The sequence below is a fragment of the Macaca fascicularis genome, chromosome 1 (assembly GCF_037993035.2).
Source record: "Macaca fascicularis isolate 582-1 chromosome 1, T2T-MFA8v1.1".
Classification (NCBI taxonomy): Eukaryota; Metazoa; Chordata; class Mammalia; order Primates; family Cercopithecidae; genus Macaca; species Macaca fascicularis.
The window spans coordinates 55041589-55066486 of NC_088375.1; the positions used below are offsets into that span (position 1 = coordinate 55041589).

General features: G+C 37.3%; 1 protein-coding gene and 1 pseudogene across 10 annotated transcripts in view; both read left to right on the forward strand.

Moving 5' to 3' along the window:
- The window catches only part of CRB1 (crumbs cell polarity complex component 1), a 500591-nt gene that overhangs the window by 131059 nt on the left and 344634 nt on the right, over nt 1–24898 (forward strand). For all 10 annotated transcript variants that reach the window (XM_065539172.2, XM_074031678.1, XM_045362302.2 and 7 more), the window contains one exon: nt 4755–4937. In XM_065539172.2, the coding sequence (XP_065395244.1) occupies nt 4755–4937 (183 nt within the window). The remainder of the gene's footprint in view (nt 1–4754; nt 4938–24898) is intronic.
- LOC102142769 (uncharacterized) lies at nt 10751–12230 on the forward strand (annotated as a pseudogene).

The window sequence follows — 24898 nt, forward strand, 5'->3', positions numbered from 1 at the left end:
GCTGAGCAAGTTCCATAAATGTACTCAGTAGCTGTGTGACTTTGGACAAATTACTGCTCTGAGCCTCAGTTTCCTAATTTATAATATCCACAGGATAGAGTTGTTTCAGAGATAAATCCAGTAATGTATATAAAACTCCTGGCTTATCCTGGAGCATAGTAAGCACTAAATAAAAGTTAAATGAATATCAAAATTAGAAAGTTGTGTAGTCCATTACTTATTTAAGAAATGAAGAACAGAAGGAGAAGAAGAAAGAAAGAAGCAAGAAAGGTGGCAGGCACATGCAGAAAAGAGCACATCTGGCTGGGTGCTTTGGCTCACACCTGTAATGCCAGCACTTTGGGAGGCCGAAGCAGGCAGATCACTTGAGATCAGGAGTTTGAGTCCAGCCTGGTCAACATGGTGAAACCCCATCTCTACGAAAAGTACAAAAAGAAGGAAAAAAAAATTAGCCAGGTGTGGTGGTGCACACCTGTAGTCCCAGCTACTCAGGGGGCTAAGGCAGGAGAATCGCTTGAACCCGGGAGGCAGAGGAGGTTGCGGTGAGCCAAGATAGTGTCACTGCACTCCAGCCTGCACTTGAGGGCGACAGAGTGAGACTTCGTCTAAAAAAAAAAAAAAAAAAAAAAGGAGAAAAAAAAGCAAAGAGCATGTCCAATTGTGGAACTTTGAGTGATTGCAAAAATGCTGGACTGTGTAGGGCTGGAGGTAGAGAAATGGAACCGGGGAGCTGGACTGAAGCCAGATCACAAAGCTGCATATCTGCGCTGCCAACTATGGGACAGAGAAGTAACAAAATCTGCTTTGTTAATTTCAAAAGAGTTCCCTGGCTTCGTGGCAGATGATAGAAGAAAATAAAACTAAAGGCAGGGAAATCTAGGGAGAAGATTCTTCAGTAGTTTGAAGAGATAAGTCTGTTTGCTAGAACTAACAGAATAGTGGTTGAAGGGTGGGGGGATAGCCCTGAGAGTCACATAGGAGGTGGAAATGATGTGGGGAGTAAGAAAAGGGCACAGGTTTAGGACAGTTTTGCCTCTGGATTTCTGCCCTGGATTACTGCACGGATGGTAATATTGCCTAGATAGAATATCCTGAATACCTTTGCAACCTATCTTGCTGTTGTATACAAAGATAAAAGTTAACACTACAAACTACTCTAGAAAAGGAGACCGTTTCTTCAGATCATGACTCCACTGCCACAGAACACAATGGCGAGAATCCACTGCTATAATTGCCTAGGGTCCTCATTTCAGAAGTAATTAATAATTACAAGAAGTGTCAGTCACCTTAAATGCTTAGCTTAAAAGATTTCCTGATGCCCAGATGTGATTGAAATTGTTAACAAACAAACATAATATAAGAACCCCGGGGATGTGACTCAGTATCATATTGTTTCTTTGTTCAGAGTTTTATAGAAAAGCTTGTTAAAACTATTGAATATAGTCTTGACTGAAGGAGTCTATTTATATACATGGTTAAAGAGAGCAGCAAATAAAATCCCCACAGAGCCTCAGGGGTGGGGACAGGACTGGCAAGACTATAAATCAGAAACTTCCTAATGTTCACGATTGGAATGAGATAATGCATGAGCCGGAAAAGCAAAAAAAGGATTTATGATGATTCTAAATTCCTCCCTAACCTGGTTTATGTGCGTCTCGAGTCAGAATGAGAAGGAAATTGAAAATAGTCCAGCCTTTCTTCAATAAGTCCACTGTGGCACAACAAATACCAATTAATAAAAACTTATTGTAGAAACTGTTATTTAATGTATTTGAAGAACCTTAAGTATGAAATAATAGTATTCAAAAAGTAGACATTCAAGTTTAAGAGACTCTGAATGGTCTTTGTTGGGGTGGTCAATATAAAGGATTGTTGGGTCTGGATCTGACATGTTCTTTTAGTTTCCTTTTTTTTTTTTTTTAAGAATGTTTTGACTCTAAGTTTCTTCTTCAGATTGTTGAGAAAGGCCCCAAGGGTCTTTTTGTAAAAAATGTATTACACTGTTGAGCTGCAGAATTTATGTTGTGGTTATGATTTAACATATTATCTCATTTAGGTGTTTATTAAAATTATTAATACAAAATGAGCAATCATATTATAATCTCATTATTTGCTTTTAATAGTCAATTCCCTGGTTTATGTGTTAAACTAGGATTATAATCTAAATTGTTATTTTCAATCTTTGAGTAGTACTAGTGACTGAAGGTCTACCACTTACATATTGCTCAGTATTGGAGTGGTAAATAAAATGAACACAGTCTCTGTTTTGTGAAGCACACAGCCTGCTGAGGGAGGAAACCATACACACAAATAAATATATAATTTAAAATTATGAAAGGAGCAATGAAACCAAAGAGTTGGGTGGCACGAGAGAAAATAAGGGAATCTTATTTATCTCTGTGCATGATGGAAAGTTATTCTGAGAAAGTAATACAAGATGACGTCTGAAAACTGAGTAAGAGTTAGCCAAGTAAACACTTGAAGGAGAGTTTTCTAGAAGAGAGAAAAACATCACAAAGACTGTGGGAATGCAGGGAGTTTTTAAAGTTATATTAAGGATGTTGAATTCCATTCTATGTGAAAGGGGAAGTTGTTGAATGAATTTAAAGACAAGACATACTATGATTTAGTTTACAAGTTTTATAATTCTCAAATGTAAATTCTGTTTCCAAAACATTTCTCAGCAGAGTTAAATGATATTGCAAAGGCCCTTAGGCGACTGTGAAGTTGAATTGTGTTTCTTTAAAAACATCAGGACTGGCGCAGTGGCTCATGCCTGTAATCCTAGCACTTTGGGAGGCAGAGGCAGGTGGATCACCTGAAGTCAGGAAGACCAGCCTGGCCAACATGGTGAAACCTCGTCTCTCTACTAAACATGCAAAAATTAGCTGGGCTTGGTGGCACGCGCCTGTAATCCCAGCTACTTGGGAGGCTGAAGCAGGAGAATCACTTGAACCCAGCAGGCGGAGGCTGCAGTGAGCCAAGATCACACCAGTGCCCTCCGCCCTGGACAATACAGTGAGAATCCGTCTTAAAAATATATCAATCAATAAATATAAATTTAAAAAAACTTTATACTTTTCTCTTACCATGTTACAAAACAGTTGATGTTATCCTGTCGAACATCAGTGTTATATTTGCATCCCACTAAATTTACATTTTGGGGCTTGCGCTATACACAATATATAAATACTCTTATAAATCAATACGAAAAACAGCCCAATGAAAAAACAGGAAAAAAAATGAAATGGTAAAAAAAAAAAAATGTTCAGCTCAATATTAACTGGGAAAATGTAAACCAAAATAACAGTGAGATACTATATTCTATCCAACCAACTGGTGAAAATTTTTGTATTTGGTGATAGAAAACATTGGCAAACATTTGGAGCCACATTCACAATCATCCACTGCTGGTTGTGCAAGTGGTACAACTAAATTAGAGATGTTTGGCAGTTTTTATTAAAATTAAAAATGTACATAAATTATGACCCAGAAATTCCACCTCTAGGCATAAACTCTAGGGTTATACTCAAACACTTACACAAACAGCCATGTATAATGATATTCATTGCAACATTGCAATAGCAAAAATGTACATAAAACAAAGGTTAAACTGTAAGACAATGGTTAAGGTATGACACATCTATATTCTGAAATACTTGGCAGTGGTTAAAAATTATGAGTTAGATCTATATTACTAACACTGGTAGACTGTGCAAGGGAGTGAATAAAGCAAGTTGCTAAAGAATGCATATAGGCCGGGCGCGGTGGCTCAAGCCTGTAATCCCAGCACTTTGGGAGGCCGAGACGGGCGGATCACGAGGTCAGGAGATCAAGATCATCCTGGCTAACACGGTGAAACCCCGTCTCTACTAAAAATACGGAAAAAAAAATCTAGCCGGGCGAGGTGGCGGGTGCCTGTAGACCCAGCTACTCGGGAGGCTGAGGCAGGAGAATGCCGTGAACCCGGGAGGTGGAGCTTGCAGTGAGCTGAGATCCGGCCACTGCACTCCAGCCTGGGCGACAGAGCGAGACTCCGTCTCAAAAAAAAAAAAAAAGAATGCATATAATATGGTTCCGGTTATGTTAAAACATTCAGATACACTAAAACTGTATATGTTCTTACAGTTGCCCATATTTGTAAAAGCAAAGAAAAAGTTCAAGTAGAGAACTTTCATTGATATTTAATATTTTAATTATCTATAAAGTGACAAATCATTTATGTTTTACTGTTCTTATTCCTGGTCCTAATAAAATAATCCAGCTAAGTCCATGCAAATTTAAAACAACCTATTACTCTGTTTCATTGAGTGTTAGGAAATAAGGATTTACCTTTACTTTGAGTTTTAAGATAATTTAGTTTGGTTTTGGGGATATTTGCTGACTTTTCAGCTATTCTCTTAAAATATTTTAAAATACAATTTCACAAATGAAGAATATTTGAAAAATTGGAGCCTTTCATTAAAATGTTCAGGTTAAATCCAGGTTATCCTGACATCCCATTTTATTTCAGGTCTCATCAATCAAATTTTTCTTTAAAATTTTTTGGTCAAAATTTTTTAAGTGATTTTACTGCTACTAGTACTTGTTTCCACATAAGCCTAATCTTATCAGATTCCCCTTACCAACTCCTTGAGGGCAGGCACATCAACTTGTTAAATCAATGCCAGTATAGCAGTCAGCCTCCTTTCAGGCAGATGCTCTATGATTCAACACCTTTGACTTAGCAGCTTCTCTGAATTTTTATCCTACAGGATACACAGGTGCCCAGTGTGAGATCGATATCAATGAATGCAATAGCAACCCCTGCCAGTCTGATGGGGAATGTGTGGAGTTGTCCTCAGAGAAACAATATGGACATATCACTGGACTGCCTTCTACTTTCAGCTACCATGAAGCCTCAGGTTATGTCTGTATCTGTCAGCCTGGATTCACAGGTGAGGCCAAGGAGATGGGATATGACTTGACTTTCTGGCATTTTATGGCAGAACATGGATTTAACCAACTGGGGTATTAGCAGGATCTGTGTTGTGTAAACTCCGTTGCTATGGTGCAAAGGGTCCCCCTTGTGGGCATGAAAAGTATCTTGTTTCACATGTCAGAATTCCTCAAATCACGAGAGAAATATTAAAAACAGGGATAAAAGAGGTATGAAAGGGGTGACATTTTTATATGTTATGCTGGGAATTGGAGTGCATCTCAAGTTCTTTACTTTATACACAGAAAATGTTGAAATTTTTATGCTATCAAATTTGATAATGCTGTTAAATTTTGTTATTCAAATTTGCTAAAAAACTTACTGTGCTTATATTTACACTGGGAAAAAGGACCTAGTCTCAAGTAATCTTCCTCAACGATTCTATAGCTGAAGTCATTCCATATATCAAATTTAAATTACTCTCTCTTTTTTTTTTTTTTTTGTTTTACAACTTTCTTACCTAAAACCCAGAGGAAATTTGCATGTCTGTTTTCCATTGAACAGTTTTGTATGTGTCTCCTTCCCGTTCTGAAAATTTTCAGAATTTTTGAGGCACTCTCCAATTCATTAATGGCTAGCAATTTACCCGCAATTGCATTGATACCACTGAGAAAACTAATTACAATCTAGATTTCTATCATGTTTCTTTCTCAATAGATTAAGTGATGCCTCTGGAAAATATTTCAGTTGTTGTTCAGGATTTCTCAGAAAAGTACATGAGAAATAAGAAAAGAAGGCGGTGGTCTATTTACAGTTAGGATTCTCTTTCAATGTTTCAGTTTTGAAGTTTAATGATCTTTGATTTGTGGCAGTGTTTGCTGCACGGTCGATAAAGAAAATGTTTACTTCCTTATTCACTGACCTTTCAAGGAGAACATACAGGAAAAAATTCCCTCAGGTGTCAATCAGCAAAGTGGTATTTACCCTGAACAAATTCTATCATGCATACTTCCTACCCTAGTTTTGAAAATGCATCCAAATAAATCTTGATATGACTAAACTGATTAAATGCATAAAACAAATCTTGTAATATATCGTATTTCCCAACTATTTAAGCTGCTAGAAATAAATATGAGATCTGCAAACATACAGGTCTTTCTGAAATATGTTTGTGTATTTACCTCACCTCTGGGGATATTTAAATTTCCTGTTTCTCTTTCTTACTATTGCCCCTTTTCAAAAATTTGTTTCCAAATTATTTGATTTTGGTCTGGTGTATGCACTTTTGTCAGCTACTTTATATTTTTCTTGGAATAAGGTGAAGCATTATAAACTATTTTTAAAATACTGGTTTTAGGGTCATAAAGGGGTGATTCTGTCAAAGCCAAAGAAAATTGCTAATATTGCCTCATCAAACAAAAGGAAATGGGTGACCCCTTGAATCTGCAGATCTAAACAGGAGAGGCAGTAGAATGTTCCAGAAAAAAGTGTTGGGCTTGATTTCTGAAGAGCTGCCAGGAATGACTATATGAGTTAAGATGTCCTGGCTGCCCCAAATCTCTGTGGCTTAATGAAATGGTTTATGTTTCACTCATGTGAATTCCAAAACTGGGTTCCCATCATCAGTTGTCCTACAAATAGCGATTCAGGGTCACAGGCTCCTCTATGCTTTTTCCTCGCTTCAAAATGTTACTTCCAAATTTGCTGTGCTCCTCTGCAGCAAGCCACTGGAGAAGGAAAGAAAATGGAGGATGACACCTGCAGGTTTTATGGACCAACCACTACAAGTAATGAATATCTCTTTTACCAACATTTTATTGGTCAAATTTAATCATATAACTACATTTAACTGCAGAAGAGACTAGAAAATCTAGTCTTTCTGTGTATCTAAAATAAAGAGAAAATAAGTTTGCAAACAGATAACCAATTTGACACAATAGCTAGAGCTGGTACACTGGGGATACAAACCTAGATCTTCTGATGCTAAGTTTATCCTCCTGCTTACTATGTCACATATTTTTATGTCTACATATGTTTTTCTACATTTCATTTTAAAATAGCTTTTTAAATGGTAATAGTATATTTATGTGCAGTTTTAAGAAATACAGGGAGGCCCATGTATACTTTACCTAATTTTCTCAATAGTACCATGTTGCAAAACTATAAGTCAGTATCAGACTTGGATATTGACATTGACAAAGTCCACATACAGAACAATTGTCATCACAAGGATTCCCCCTCTCTCCTTCCCTGCCTCCTCATCCCTTATCCCTGGCAAATACTAATCTGTTCTGCACTTGTATGATTTTGTCATGCCAAGAATGTTATATAAATGGAATTATGCAGTGCATAAAGTTTTAGAATAGGAGTTTTTTGTTTTTTTTGTTTTTTTTTTTTTTTCACTCAGCATCATTCTTTGGAGATTTATCGAGGTTGTGTATCAATAGTTTGTTCCTTTTCATTGCTAAGTAAAATTCGATGGTATGTATATATCAAAGGTTTTTTGTTTTTTTCTTTTAACCATTCAGCCATTGAAGGGCATCTAGATTGTTTCAGTTTTCAGCGATTATGAATAAAACTGCTAGAAACATTGTTGTACAGGCTTTTGTGTGAATGTAAGTATTCAGTTCTCTAAGGTAAATGCCCAGGAGTAAAATTGCTGGTTCCTATGATAGTTTCATGCTTAGTTTTCTAAGAAACTGCCACACTGTTTTCCAGTATGTCTGTACCATTTTGCATTCCCACCATCAATGTACGAGTGATCCAATTTCTTTGCATTCTCACCAGCATTTAATGTTATCACATTTTTTTAGTAGTCATTTTGATAGGTATGCAATGATATCTCACTGTGGTTTTAATTTGCATTTACCTCATGCCTAGTGATGTTGAACATCTTATATATGCTTGTTTGACATCCATTTGTCTTTTTCAGGAAAATGTCTCCCCATGATTTTTGCCTATTTCCTAGTTGTTATTATTTTTTTAGCTGTTGAGTAATTTTCCACATACAGACCCTGGGCATTTTTTGTGAGATTATACCTAAGTATATAGTATATACTTGAGGGATAGTAGATAGTATTCTGTTTTTAATTCACTTTCTACATATTCACTGTTAGTGTTGGGAAAGGCAGTATTGTGCATGTGGTCTTTCAAACCCCTACTCAGCCACGTAAGAATGGGCCTTGGGCCCAGAACACTTCCTTCCCAAGAGATAAAGCGTCCTCGCAGCCCATGCTGGAGTTATCACCTTGTGTGGGAATATCTTTCCCTGTTTCAGACTCAATATGTACTCCCTTGTTCTGCTTAAACATATGTATCATATGGCACCTAGCCAGCCCCACTGCTATAACTTTCTTCTGCGGGGAGGGCAAAAGGTTCTTCTGCTGCAGCATGAGAGGGTTACATGCTGCCAACTGCCCCGCATCTGCTACAAGGAGGCCCTTCTATTTATGGGGACTGACGCCAACTACATAGCTGACCTTGCTCTGTCTCTTCTTTATGTGAGTAAAACATTGTTCCATGTAGTACTTGACTGTGTTGTGTTTTCCTTGGTGACTCCGATACCAAAATGCAGTGGCCAAACGTGTCCAGACTGTTACTCCTGGTAATAAGCAACAGATGCCACTTGCTAGAGAGCTAGAACATAAAAATATGAGTGTTTCTTGGTTGTTGATTGTGTATAGTGAGACTTTGTTTAACTCATCGATAAGATCTAGGAATATTCTTTTTGTAGATTCCGGGACATTGTCTGCATGGACAATTATGCCATCTGCAAAGAGGAATGGTGTTATTTCTTCCTTTACAATACACATGCTACTTATTTTACGATGTTGAGTATGAGTTGTGAGAGCAGACATCTTGCTTCATTCACCATTTTAGAGGGAAAGCATTCAGTCTTTTACCATTAACTATGATCTCCATAGAATTTTTATAAATGCTCTTTTTCAAGTTGAAGTAGTTCCTCTCTACTCCTAACTTGCTAAGAGTTTTTAATCATAAATGGGTATTGCCTTTGGTCAGACACTTTTTCTGCAATTGATTTATCATGTAAGTTTCTTATTTAGCCTGTTGATGTGATAGATTGCACTGGTTCATTTTCAAATACTGAATGTGACTTGCATATCTGAAGTAAATCCCATTTGGTGTATTTTTTTTCAGTTTGCTAATATTTTGTAAGACTTTTTTGCTTCTAAGTTCATGAAAGTTATTGATCTATAGTTTTCTTTCTCTCTCTTTTCTTTTTTTTTTTTTTTTATACTGTCTTTGGTTTTATGATCAGGGTAATATTGACCTCATAAAATAAGTTGGGAAATGTTTCTTCATTTTCTATTTTCTGGAAGAGAGTATGTAAAATTGATGTTAATTATTCTTTAAATATGTGGTAGACATCTTCAGGGAAATCAGCTGATCCTGGAGATTCCGTTTTCTGGATCTTTTGAATTGCAGATATAATTTCAGTATTGTTACAAGACTATTGAGAATACCTATTTTTGGTGATTTGTGGATTTCAAGGGATTGGTCCTTTTTTTTTCTAAAAATTGTGTATTTTGCTGTTGTTGGATGGAGTATTTCTATATATGTCAATTAGATCATGTTGGGTGATTGTATTGATTGGATCTTCTATATTGCTGATTTTTCTGTTGAACTTCTGAGCATAATGTTGCTCATAGTAGTGCCTTGTTACTCTTTTAATGGCTGCAGAATCTATAACGATTTCTCTATTTTATTCCTAATTTTGACTATTTACATCTTCTCCTTTTTTGTCCATCTTTCTACAGGTTTATCAATTTTATTGATTTTTTTTAAACTAGCTTTTGGTTTCATTGATTTTCTCTGTTTTCCTGTTTTCAATTTTATTGATTTCTGTTCCTTTTTATATCCTTGTTTCTGCTTGCTTTGGGTTTATTTTCTGGTTTTTTTTTTTATTTATTTTTATTTTTCTAGCTTCTTGAGGTAGGAACTTTTATTATTGATTTAAGACCTTTTCTCTTTTCTAATATATGAGCATTATAAATTTAACTCTCAATACTGCTTTAGTAACTGCATCCCACATATTCTGATATGCCATACTTCCATCTTAATACTGTTCTGTGTATTTTTAAATTTCCTTTCTGACATCCTTTTTGACCCATGGATTATTTAGAAATAAGAATTGAATTGTTTAATTTCTATTTAGAAATTTTTCTCTATCTTTCTGTTATTGATTTTCAGTTTGATGCCATTATGACTAGAGAACACATTCTGTATCATTTCAAATAATTCAAATTATTTCAAATCTGTTGGGGCTTGTTTTTTGGCACAGGATACGATCTATCTTGGTAAGTGTTCCATGGTTGCCTGAATAAAAATTAAAGAACAACATGTGTTCTGCTATTGTTTAGAGGCAATTTGTATATATGTCAATTAAATCCCATTGACTGATGGTGTTGTTCACATTTTGTATATCCTTACTGATACAGAATAGCACTGTCTAGCAGTCCTATTACTTGTTTAGAGGAGAGGTGTTAAAGTCCCCACTTATAATTATGGATTTGTCTATTTCTTCTTTTAGTTCTATCAATTTTTCTTCATGTAGTTTGAAGCCCTGTTGTTTGGTGTATACACATTTAGAGTCGTTATGTCTTCCTGGTGTGTTGATCCTTTTATCATTATGCAATGATACCTTTTTCTCGTATTCTTTCTTTGCTTTGAAATCTACTTCATTTGATATTGCCATAAGCATTCCTGCCTTTTGAAAAATTATATTTACACAGTATATATTTTTCCACCCTTGTATTTTCAACCCACTTATGTCATGAAATTTGAAATGAGTTTCTTGTAAACAGTATATCAAAACAGCAAATTGTTGGGTCATGCTTTTTTAATTCACCTTGCCAATCTCTGCCTTTTAATTGGTGTATTTAGATCATTTATGTTTAAGTAATTAGTAATATTGTAGGTCTTAGCTCTATGATTTTATTATGTGTTTTCTGTTTGATTCCTTTCTTTCTCTTTACTTCCTATGAATTAGTTGACTATTTTTAGAATTTCATCTTGATTTCTGCATTGCATTTTTAAATATATTGCTCTGTGTAATTTTCATAGTGATTGCTCTGGGTATGACTGATCACAGCCTATTGGTTTCAGTATTTTACCACTTTAAGTGAAGTATAGGAATTTTACTTCCGTTTAGGTTTTCTTTCTTTTTTTTTTTTTTTTTTTTTTTTTTTTTTTTTTTTTGCTTCTGCACTTTAAAATATCCTTGTTGTGAGGGTCAGATGGTGTTATAATTTTTATTTTAATCATTACGTATAATTTAGAAAACTCATGAAAAGAAGGATACTCCATTTTGTTTACTTATATGTCTATTCTCCATTGTTTGTCCTTCCCGTCTTGGGCCTCAAGATTCCTTCTGTTTTTTTAAATCACTTTATTTAGGTTTACAGAGCTTTCTTTAGCCATTCTATGAGGGTAGGTATGCTAGCGACAATTTCTTTTGGTTTTCCTTTGAGAATGTGTTTATTGCGCATTCATTCTTGATAGGCAGTTTTATTAAATGTGGAGTTCGTGGTTGACAGTTCTTTTCTTATGGGATTTGAAAAACTCTACTACACAACTTTTTTTTCTGCACCCCATGGTTTCATATGAGAAATCTGCTATCATTGTAAAGTGGTGCTGGGTGCAGGGTTTGGGGAAAGGAAGGTGGGCTTGGCAGGCGGGAAGGTTTGCAGGCTTTTGCTCCCTTTTTCAAATACCAACAGAGTCCCTTCCCAACTCCCAGCTCAAGCCCTTTTGGAACTGTGTGCTGTCGTTGGCACCCTGTGGCGCCTCCTTGCCACCCCTGTCCTTTCCATGCCCGGGAGTGGGTCTTTCTGGCTCTGCAGAATGGAGACTTAAATCCAAGGTCATGGCAAAACATCTGAAGTTCATGGCCAGGACCGTGACGGTACAGGAAGGGAACATGGAAGGTGCATAGAGGACCCTAAACAGAATCCTCACTACGGATGGACTCATTGAGGACCTTAAGCATCGACAGTATTATAAGGAGCCATGTGGCCGGCGACACAGGGAAAGCTATGAAAGGTGCGGGAGGATCTACAACATGGAAATGGATCACAAGAACAACTTCTTGATACGAAAGAATCAGGCAGATCCGTAGCAGGGCTGCTGAGGTGGGCAGATCCGTGGGAGGGCTGCTGAGGCCTGTGGATGGGATACACAGTATGAAATCGTCATCCAGTTTTGTCTCCATCTCTTTTCTTTGTACAGTCTCATTTCCTATTACCGTTCTGCAATAAACTCAATCATATGCTTGCAAAAAAGAAAAAGAAAAGTGGTGTTGCCCTAAAGGTAATAGATTATTTCTATCTAGCTGCTTTCAGTATTTTTTCTTTGTCTTTAATTCTCAGCAATTTGTAATATGACTTGGTGTCAACTTATTTGGGTTTATCCTATTTGAGATAGTCTCACCTTTTAAAATCAGTAGATTTTTGCCTTTTGGCAAATTTGGGGGCTTGTTAGCCAATTTTTATTTGCATGTTCTTTCAGATCCTTTTTTTTTCCACTTCTGGGACTCTGATCATACAAATATTGGGTCTTTTGCTGTGCTTTCAGAGGTTTCCGAGGTTCTGTTTTTATTTTTGTTTAGTCTATTTTCTGCCTTTTGCTCAGATTGAGCAAATTCTTTTGATCTGTCCTCAAGTTATTGATTCTATTCTTTTTTGTCTCCCGTCTAGTATTGAGCCCATTCAGGGAGTTACTTCATCTATTGTTTTTTTTCAAGTCTATAATTTCCATTTTGTTATTTTAAGCAACATATTTTTTGCTGATACTTCTATTTTTTCTTCATCTCAGGAGAATTTGTAATTGCTTATTGAATCATTTTTATGATGGTTGTTTTAAAATTCTTGTTAGATAATTCCAATATCTGATTTATCTCAGGGTTGACATCATTTCATTTTATTTTCTCATTCAAGCTATGGTTTTACTGATCCTTGTGATGACAGATGATTTTGAATTGTATGCTGGACATTTTAACTGTTAGGTTAGGAGACTCCATGTCTTCTTTGAATTTTTGAATTTAGCAGGCAGTCACCTTTTTAGGTTTCAAGAACAGGTCCTGGCCTACTTATATGGACTGTGGTTCCAATGATCAGTTTATTTCCTGAGTCTTTGCTGTGCTGTTTCTGACTTTCTTGGCTTACCTTGTGCCATTGGGCCTCCCAGGTCTCTACTGATGATCCCTGAGTGGTCAGAAGGTGTTTCCTTAGGTGAGAATGTTCCATATCCTTCTGAGGAAGGGGAGTCTTGATTTATGGGGATGAAGAGGCTCCTTTGGTGGGTGTTGTGGTGAGCTTCTCCCTGTCTCTGGGGGTAGAGAGCATTTCCTAGGCTGAATACCTGTTGTGGTATAATCCCCTTTGCTGATCCCCCAGGCACAGGGTATCTCTTGAGAGAAGTAGAGAGTCTCAGAACTGTTAAGGAAAGAAAAGACTTCACATAACAGGCCATTGTGGTACAATAATTCTTTTTGCCATGGCCCCCTTGCCATATGATGCCTCTGGGGAGCGGAGGGGAGCCTCAGCAACAGAGGAGGTGAGCTCTTTCTCTGGCTGCTTTTTTCTTTTCTTCTTCTTCTTCCTCTTCCTCTTCCTCCTCTTCCTCTTCCTCTTCCTCTTCCTCTTCCTCCTCCTCCTCCTCCTCCTCCTCCTCCTCCTCCAGAAGGGCTGTGTTTAATTCTCTTTGCCCATTCTTCCAGGCTCACCCTGTGTTGTAGGTGGGACTCTCATTCAATCTGGGGAAAGAAAGAGCCAACCTGGGCCACCTTCTCTTGTTTCTGTTACTGACTGGGGGTCAGCAAACACCAGGACTGAGGCACCTTCTTGTATTATGCTGGAGGTTATAAAAAGCCCTGATGCTCTGCTGTTACACCTGGGATCTCTAACCAGTTCACCTTCCTCTTCTACCTTTCAGAGTTCTATTTGGTTGTTATATGTAGTTTTTAGTCATGCTTAGTGGGGAGAAACAGGGAGAGACAAGTCTATGCTGTCTTGTCCAGTCTAAAAGTCCCTATGTAACATTTGTTAAAAACACTTGTGTTATAGTAGGATAAGGAAAATTGTGTGATTTTTTTTTTTTTTAATGGCTTCAGGTAGAAAAGCAAGTGTTAACTTTCTCTTTATCTTCCTCATAGTACCAAGAAGTTCAAAATATAATTTATTTTTATCAATGAGATGACTATAATTAATCATTAATAAAAAACTTACTATTTCCCTTGCCTTTCTTTCACCCTGAATAGTTGGATATTCAACTTTATTTTATTTTTATTTGTTATACATCCATTTTATATTTTTCAGATAGAAAATATACAGTTTACTTTTTTGCATGCTATGTGTATTTACAGCTCTATTGGTTGTTAGATTAAAATAAAATTTCCATTATGATGAAAAATGTGTTTGTACATAGTACATATACTGACAGCTCCATTCAAAAGAACCATTCCAAGTGTTAAATACAGTTATAAACTATTTGTTTTTTGTATTATAATTAATAATGTATTTATTACTGTTCACTACTTGTGTAATTACCTTCTATATTGAAAATATTTGCATATGTAATGTAATTTTTCTAACTTTTTATAATGTAAAAATGATATATACCAGAGAAGAAAATTAACTGAGAGTCTCAGAATTATACTCAGGGATATAGAAATAGAGAGAACCTGAAACCATGGAAGATGAGAAATGAAAACAGGAACTCAAGGAGGCAGAGAATCCTAGTGAGAGAAATCAAGGCCTCCTGAAGGAGGATTAGCTTTTATTCAAGGTTTCTTCTAGAATTTCCAGCAAGGAAAGCAAGTTACCAGGGCCCAGAGAAACCAAAAGTCTCATTTGATGAGATAATTGAGAAAAGTCTAAAGATCCATTTCGATATTTTAATGACTAGAATTGAACCATGCCTCTAGAGGCAATAGTGGTTACTATACTCTAATTCTCCAAAATGGTTTCAAAAAAATTTGGCAAAATATGCTCATAGCTTGTCATAACTATTTGTGACCATAGTTGCAACACTCAAATTAAAATGAGAAGGGACCATTACCACTTGATTTAAATGTCTGTGCATTTATTTAAACCTGCACATCCACATAATTTTAATGGTAAGCAAAATAAATTTATAATTGGAGAAGGCCTGTAGTTGAGTAACACTATTCAGTCCGTTCCAAAGTCAGTAAATTATCTTTATTTTGTATGACCACCCTTGACCACTACTGAAGGAATGTTGGCCGCTTCTTTGTATTATGTTTGAGCTTTCCAGTCCGGGGCACTGGCCTCAGTTCTGGGGATAAAATGATGAGAGTACATGGTCTCTTCCCAAGGGAAAATGAAAGAACAGGAGGAAAATGATGCACAAAGTATAAGACAATATGATAACTGGCACAGTGGAGCCATAAAAAGGCACCATCGGATAAATCAGTAAAGAGGAACTTTTATGCTGTTTATGCGAGATGGAAGTTAGTGGAAATTATAAGAACCCAAACAGCTTGATAAATTCACATTTTAAAAATACAAATCAACCTTACTACTGAAACTTTTACAAGGATCTCATGACCTATGTGCTTACCCTTGAACCACTCTGTTCTAACCAGCCAAGTGGAATTGGAAGCAATTGATATGTCTTTCATGTGAACATTTCATTTCTGTTTATCAAACTATACTCATGATAATACCCTTAACAAGTTTCCAAACCATCTCATCCAAGTCCAATTTTCATTTCTAACTTTCCTTCACCAACTCCAATTAGCATGTACTCCAACTCAGAGGAACACCCTCCCTGGTCTCTGGAACGCTACATTGTTGCCTCTGAGGCTGGGATTTTATTCTGCTTCACCCATCTGCTCTCTGTATGGAAAGAACTGAGTGCAGCAGGGGATCCTATGAAGTCCTGGCTTCAAACCTCGGGCAAAAATAGCGAGTTTCTTAACAATAAACACCCCGATGAGAGCCACCTGGCAAAGTGACTGCACACAGGGCTTTCGTTCTCAACTTCATCCGCTTCAAGCACAATGTTGCTAAAAATGAAGCTTTCGCTTTTCCTTAAAAATCAAATCCTGTCACTTTACCTAAATTCAACTAAAATAGCCATAGAGGGCCAAACATACATCATTCAAAGTTTCATGTAGTCATGAAGGAATTAGGCAATGGGACAGTCAATATCTCCTGCTGGAAGAGAAATTTTCAATAGAATTTTTTCATTTGCTGACTTCACATTTCAGGAGCATTGTTCCTAGAGATGCACTTTTCTTTTTCTTACTTACAATTTCAAGTTTGAGAGTATAAATCCTAGGACTCTCAAACAGATATTTGATATGCATATAAAACTGTAACTCTAAAAGATCAAACTTCTCTTATATCCTTGTTTACTTCATAAAACATCTTTTCAACAGATTCATCTGATTCATTTACCTTCGCCTTTACCATGCATGTTGATTTCTAGAAACAAAACTATTCATCGTATGTATAACTATTTATGCTTGTACTCCTTTTGATTTTACTATGTTAGCTGCAATAACTAGGACAGGCATACCACATTATACACACATTAATTTAAAAAATTATTTTTATTGATTGCTTACTGCCTACTATGTACAAAGATATTCTAGCTAGGAGGAAAATTTAAAGGCTGATATTTGGAAGACCACATACAGACCAAAACACAGGCAGATATGTTTGTGAGACCCTATGACAAAGATAGATAACTGTGGCATCAAGGGCCTTGGCTGCTTTCTCAGGTTAGCATTCTTCTGTTGACTTGTAATCACACAAGTAAGGGAAAAACTCTCAAATGAATAATCAGCAGACAGGTGCCAACTCTTCAACTTAAGTATGCTGGCCAACACGTATTAGAAAAATTTTCTGAAACTAAAGAACAAAACCAGGAAATTCATCATTAAAGTCTTAAGGTGCTGTCCTGTCAACTTAGAAGACCTGAAAGGTAGATTTTCTTACCAGGGTTCTATTTTGATGAGAGAGATGTGGGCCACACCCATTTAAAAGAGCTTTCAGGAGAGTAATGTTTCCTGAGAATAGCCTAGTGTTTGTTAGAGTAAGAAGCTGAAGAAAATGATCAGAGGAAAGGTTGAGGATATTGGGAGTTGTCCTCACAGTAGACCATCCTGTGAGCTCTCATATGATGCGGTCAAGTGTGTGTTTGCTACTCATGAGGATGCCCATCTTGACATCCCCTGTTTTTTTCTAACTACCCAAGGTCCCGAATAGTTTGTTTATTAAGCCTGGTAATCATTAAGAAGAACAATATTATTGACCTACACCTGACCTAAAAAATGATTAATTATAGCTCTTTTCCCAATGTCTACTGCTTTAGTTTGTTGAGAGAGTCTGTCTTCTCACATCAACACAGACGACCCTCAGAAACACCTGTTTCCTCTTGCATCCGCTCCGCAACTGCCATGACATGCACATTCACCTAGAGCTTCACTTTAGCCCCCAGCAACCCAGTTCCCAGGGCAAGAAAAAGTATCCAAAACCTCTTCCTGAGACCAACCAATCCTCTTCCTGAAGAATTACATATCGCTTTCTCAAAAGAGGTTTTATTATATCTGCCATTAGCAAAAAACTACCCCTTAGTAATTACTTAAGCAACAATTAATTTCCGAAGAAGATATAATCAGAATTGATTATAACTTTTCCTTAAGTACATCAGGAACAATACCACTATGACTTATAAGTCTGCTTACCTCAGTCACCCACAGAAGTCCCAGCATCCCAGTTCATCATTTCTGGTCTTTATCCAAGAATGCTCTGTACATATCCCAATTTCATGCAATTTTCCACCCCATTCTGAACTTTTCTCTGTATGCTGAAGATTTAATAAGCCCAATTACCAATGTCCTCAACTTTTTTCTAAATGTTTCCTTCACCTGCTTGCTTAAGCTCAAACCATGCTATATTCTCAAGGTACCATTTCTTCTGCAGTCTTCTTGAATGGTGGTTGTCTTTTATTCTTCTTCCAAATCTCATGTTTGACTAGTCCCAAAGGTAAGCTGAATATCCTCATGTCATTGCTTCATCTAGGAAATTAGTCTTCCTTCCTCAATCAGAATTTTCTATCCAGTGAAACTAAGCCTCATAAGTGAAGGAAAGACACAATCTTTTTCAGACAAACAAATGCTGAGAGATTTCTCCACTTGCAAGCCAGCACTACAAGAACTGCTAAAAGGCAGCTCTAAATCTTGAAACAGAACTTCAAAATACACCAAAATAGAGCATTCTTAAAGCATAAATCTCACAGGACCCATAAAACAATAACACCATAAAAAAAAACACAAGGTGTTTATACTTTTGTTGATGGAAAATCAACAAAGAAACAATGGAATTAAACTATACCCTAAAACAAATGGACTTAGCAGATATTTATAGAACTTTTTTTTTAAAAAGTAGAAATTATATCAAGTACACTCTCAGACCACAGTGCAATAAAACAAAATCAACTCTAAAAGGAACCCTCAAAATCATGGAAATTAAATAACCTGCCCCTGAATGATCATTGGATCAACAATGAAACCAAGAAGGAAATTTAAAAGTTCCTTGAACTGAATGATAATAGTGACATAACCTATCAAAACCTCTGGGATACAGCAAAAGCAATCCTAAGAGGAAAGTTTATAGCATTAAATGCCTACATCAAAAACCCACTTCATGTTGAACTACACTGCTCACTACCTCTTTTGGTTGCAACATTCTTCCTACCTCATGGTACCTTCTCCTCAGTCACTGATTACCTTAATGTCTTACTCCTGTCATCATTTTTGAGGCTTTCAGCATCTGTGCAGACAACCGATATAAACCAATATCTCTGTTATTTGAAATCTTTATTTCCAGTGACTGTGACTGCCATGCCACACACTTCTGCCCACTTCTTTGATCATAACTTATGCCTTATTATTGCCAATAACCTTCCTAAAATACTTCATTTTAAATCATTCTATTTTATGACCAGAACCTCCAATTATTCCAGTTCATATACTTTAGAACTTTTTCCATTGAGCCTAGTCTGGTGTCTTAACCACTTTTATTCCAGTCATTGCCTTACTTACCTTCTGTCTCAGCTAAGGTTCCAAGGTCCAACACTATAATTATTCCCTTGCATATACCTTCAGCTCACCTGATTCTTGTTCTCTTCATTGTACTTGCCTGACAAAGGTACAATTATGGTTAAATCAATCCTCCACCTTCTCCACACCTACAACCAATTTTATGTGGTTGGAGAAAAACTCACAAACCACACACTGAATCGATGAGTGTCACTTTAAATTTATGGCGCCAAATCTCATGGGGCCTTTAGCACTAGACAACAATCCTTCTAGAGCTCTACCTCCTAAGATGACCCTTTTTATATCTTCTATTTCTTCAAACTTCCAACACCTCCTGCCTCATTGTTACCCTAAGTTGATCATCAAGTCTAATTTCATCAGGAATATAGTATCTTCCCTCCACCAAAAGTATTGTCAGTTCTGAGGTTTGATTTTTATCCTTTTTACAAGCTCATACGTTATCCTGTTACTGTTTTGTGAATGCCGGCAAAAGACATAAAACTTTGTATCAGGAAAAAATGCACAACCAGCAGCATGAGCCTTGGCTTTACATGAATTAATATTGCACCCAACTCCCATAGGGTTGGTACTATGTGTACCCAGATGAGTACTGCACAGGCAGATTTTTGTCACAACTGATGAACATTGAGTTGGGGAACTCATCTCTTTTATAGTAAACAGCAAGAAGCCTGCTCCTTGTCCCAGAGGGAGACATTACTACATTCCTCAGAGATGCTTGCTGCAAAACCAACCCCAAGAAATGGGCAGGTGAAGATCAGTCAGGGCCTTGCATTCTTAGGATTCCCAGTAAAAAACTGCCAGGACACACAAGGCCCATGATGAGTTGCTTCTTCTAGCAATCCCTCCCATGACCCCATGTGTTCTTGGCTGAACTCGAATTTTCATATGAATATGCCACTCCCTTAGCCACCCTGCTTAATCTGACTGACAGAGACTGGGGTTAAATCTGTTCAATTTGCCTCATGCAGCATTTAATTAAGGAGACTATCAAGAGGACTGTAAGCAATAAGATGAAGTCAACCTGTAGTATACATTTCAACTCTACCCCCAAGGCCCTGGACTCAGCCAGTTGTACATACATCCCAGGGGCACCAGTACATCTTGCTTTAGATAGCCAGAAAGTAGTCTAAAGCCAGTCAGTTATCCACTGTGACGCACGTAAGGGAGCTTAGATTGCCATACTGATCTTTGATGTCATTACCAATAATGACAGGGGCAATAAATGAGCAACCCTAACCCCCAAAGGAGAGACATTCCCCCAAATACAAACATATAACACAAAGGGACAGACTCTAGTTCAGAATTTCTGATTAAAATTCATTTATACAGTTGTTACATTGGTTTGGTTAATTCAGTACAATAGAAGCATCACTTGCAGCTCCCATTGCCATTTATGGCAACACTTAAGCTGCCTGAGTATTAGGAAAAGTGTATCAATATATGTTATTAAGATTGAGGTTGGGCACAGTCATTCACACCTGAAATCTCAGTGCTTTGGGAGGCCAAGGCAGGAGGTTCGAGACCAGGCTGGGCAATATAGTGAGACCCCATCTCTAAAAAACAACAACAACAACAACAAAAAACACAGTTGTGGGCCTGTTTGTACACATACAAGGCTGAGGAGGAGGCAGTTCAGGACCTTCCATTAGTGGTGTCAGGTATGGTGAAGTAGTTTAGGACCAGCCAAGTTTGCAAGAATTTTAGTGTTTTTATAACACCTGGACAAGGATGACAAATCCTGTAGTGAGTTTAAATTGTCAGCTGCAGCTACTCCTAGATTCAGCTAGACCATACAATTGTTTTGCCAGACTGCAGTGCTGAATCTAAGGAATAAGAAGCCTAAGTGACCCTTTGCCCTGAACTGCCTGGGGTTTAAAGTGATCTGTGCTCACTTGCTGGAATTTTTATTCTCCCTCCATGGCCATGAAACTAGGGTGTCCCAACCCAGTAGCTGTAACTTTACCTCTTCTCCAATCATCTGCTCATACCAATACCTTTTGTCCAGAGAGGTCAGACATGAATAGGAATAGGTCACTTTAAAAAATATTTACTGAGATTCATTATAGTTCCCACTTAGTCCAGTTAGGTCACTATAAGTAAATATACTACTTCGTAAGTAGTATATTCAACCAGTGGTCATTGTCTTTATGATCTAGGACCATGTTATTTCAATAAAAGAATCCAGGTAGCTGCATCAAGTTAAGTTTGAATCTCTCAGTCTTGCCTTTAGATGTGGCTGCCCTTCAAAGTGTGTACAAATCAAGGTTGTCACTAGGGGAAGAAAATACACTTCGGGTTCATAAATGATCAAGGGAGAATCATGCATTTTCAAAATAAGTTTATATAATTTTTCTACCCTTCCATTTTGATCATTACCTAGGAGTTGGCCAATAGGAGACAAACCCTTCCTGCCCATGACCATATTTAATGCTCAAACAGCCTTAATAAACTGTTTTAATAAAATCTGTGAGCCAGAAAGAGGCAAAGAAGGTAGATACAGAAAGGAGGGAGAGTCAGAAGATTTTCAAAAAGTCTATTCCATATCTCAATGATGCCAGCAGCCTTATCAGAGAATGATGAGAGTGTGGAATGTCCATTGAATATTTTTACTACTGATCCATTGCTAGAATATTTTTATTTTACTACTGATCCATTGCTGAATATTTTTACTACTCATCCATGGCCTTTATGAGAAAAACACACCATTGTTAGATTGTAGGTGGTCTTGAAAGCTGAAAATAAGAATCAGATTATCAAGCTGAAATAGTAGAAAAATAATCTAAAAATGTGTCAATATTAGCAAGGCACCAATAGTAGTCCCAAGAGAGGGTCAGAGATCTGACACAGCCAATTTTCTAGAAGTGAGCAGGGAAAATGCTCCTTGTAATGTGGCCTCCTTTACTGCAAAACAATCAGGCCAATTCTGGCAGGAATCTCCTCTGGTATGCAGTTTCTAGGTTAGAAACATATAGTCCTTTGCTGTAGTCCGTGGTAGTGGATATGTTTTCTGGTAAGAGGATGGATCCAGGTATTGATGGAAGCCATCTAGATAGATGTTGGGTAATCCATTTGATTCTAGTTGTTCTTATTAGGGGTTATAGCAACAGCCACCAGAAAACCATACTATCCCCCAGTTGGGAATGAAAGGAATGCAGGAGGTGGGGAGATTAACCTATGGGAGTAGAAGTGGGAAAAATCTTGGTCCTTCCTCTGGGGCTGCTGTCCAAGTGCCAGAGCTGCTTCCTACCCAGGTGTATCCTGATTATCTGATTAGTGTCAGGGCCCAGAAGACCCGTTTTTTCTTGCCCCCATGCATGCCATTGTGCTCTGCCCCATCACAGGGTAGTCACCAAGCAAGAACAGTGCCACGTCTGAGTAAGCTAGTAACTTGAGGTCTCAGATAACAAGTTATTTCTTCTTAAAGAAGTTGGTGTTGTGGAATAGGGAGAGGGAGGAATCAGGGGTCATAGAGGGAGAGAGCAGCTCTACATCAGTAAACAAAGTTTTACGTTCAATTTCAATTTCAATTCAATTTCTCTTGCTTGTGGCTCAATCAAACAAACTCCTCATGTTTTTGTTCTAACTAAAATTCTGTATTGAATAGAAATGATGTCATTATTGGCTCCATTTATTTCATCTTTCGATACTCCTTGACTCAGCAGTCACAGACACATTGCCTTCTGGCTGGAGCCACAGGGCTTGCTGCTCTATTGTCATAACCATGTTTTTTCCTCCTCCCACCTAGAGGAGATCTAGAAACAACAAAGGCACCATATAAGACTGCTTGTTTTAATCCCAATCTGATTGACGGGCAGGACCTCGGGGGTCCCTTACTTTCATCTTTCACCTACCACTTCAGTGAGAGTCCAGGGAATCCATCTCCTACATCTGAACCCATCCCAAAAGGCTCTTAACATTTTTCTTCCAGAAAGACATGTCTCTTTCAGGATCTCATCTTTGTTGCCATAACTGTTGGGTCTGAGATTAAATTTTACCCCATTTATAAATGAATGAGTTAGCCTGTTACTGTTTTATGGATGCTGGCAGAAGATACAAAACTCTTGGGTCAGAGACAAAGGACTACATTACTCACAGCATAGCAGGCTGCATGAGCATCATGTTTATGTAGGTTTCTCTTGCATTCAAGTCTTACAGGGGTGATTTGATAGATGGATGATGTACCTGCAGTGGATTTGCATCACAGCTGAGGAACAACAGCCTGATAAATTATCTGTTTTCATAGCAGGCAGTAAGCAAATCTGCTTTTTGTCCCAATTTTGAACCTCATATTTCAAAGTTGCTTGCTGCAAAAAGCAACCCTGAGAGATAGCCTGGGTAGAATGGTAAGGAAATTGCATTCTTGGTACAACCAACAAGAATTGCAGTGATTCTCAGTGTCCATGGTAGATTGACTCTCCCAACACCTACCTATCTATCTGTCACTCATTTACTTGCCACCTCTCAATTCCTGCCTATGTTTGGTCTACTTTTCCATTACAACATTCCCACCCAAAGTTTACTTATGCATGGCACCCTGTTCATTCTCTGTGATTCAGGATGTTTAGCAATTATTCTTTATAAATCTTGCATCATTGATTTTCCACTGTATTCTAAATCATTCTAATCAGCTTGCCTATCTACCATCTGAAAAAAAAATGCTCCTTAGAATGCACACACCTCATCAGATATCCTCTTCTCTACTCCAACCTTCTCTAAAGAGATGTCTATACTTACTCTCTACTTTTTCACTTCCCAGTAACCTCCCCAATAAGGCAATTTTTTCTACTTAAGTGAAAGCTTCCCTGTCAACAATTTCCATTTGCTAATCTAAAGCTTAATTTTAAGTCCTCCTCTTAACTGGCCTCTCATTTATAGTTATTCTCTCTGATCTGCTGGATATAATTTATTTAACATCTGCCCCCTTCTTGTTCACTATCAGTGTATTGCTAGCATATCCTCTATTTTCCAGACTCTAAATGCTGGAGTCCCCTAGGATTCAGTCCTTAAACATATTTTTTCATCCCTTGGGAAATCTCATGTAATCTCTTGACTTTAACTTTTAGATAGATGTTTACAACATTTAAATTTTTGTCTCCAGCCGTAGCCTGTCTCTTGAACTTCCCTTAACTTTTGTATTTAGATAGCTAAAATGATTTTTAAACATAACATAGCCCAGGCAAAACTTTTTTATTTTTTTATCTTCATGAAATCCAAAACAAAAAATTAAGCTAAACCTAACAAACAAAATAATCACAAAACAAAACAAAAATTCACAAAATGACAATAATGACAAAAACACTTCTTCCTCATCTCAGTAAGTGGTAACAACATATTCACCCAGTTGGTCAGGCCATAAATTTAAAGCCATATTTGATTTCTCTCTTTCTTTAATATCCCACATCTGATTCCTCCACACATTTTGTTGGCTTCTCCTTTAAGCTGTGTTTCAAGTGTGATTATACTTCCCACCTCTACCATTTCTACTCTAGACCAAGCCACTGTCATGTCTCACCTCAACTACTGCAATAGCCTAATGTTTTGGTGTGTTTCCATTCTTGACTTCCTAAATCAGTTCTCCACACAGCTTTGGTAGTAACGTAATATGCATCATATCATGTGAGTCTTCCATTCAAACAGTCCAGTGGTTCACATCATGTTCTCAATAAAACTTGTACTCCTTAACATATTCTTACAAGCCCTTGTATGATCTGTCCTTGGTTATCCTCTCCAAAATCACCTCCTGAGTCCTCACTCTCTTCACTTTTGCTAGGTTGGGGTCTTAAAGTTACTTGGTTAGGCCAAACTCATTTCTGCCTTGGGGGCTTTACATTTATTTTTCCCTTTACCTAGAAGACTACAGATTTTTGCAT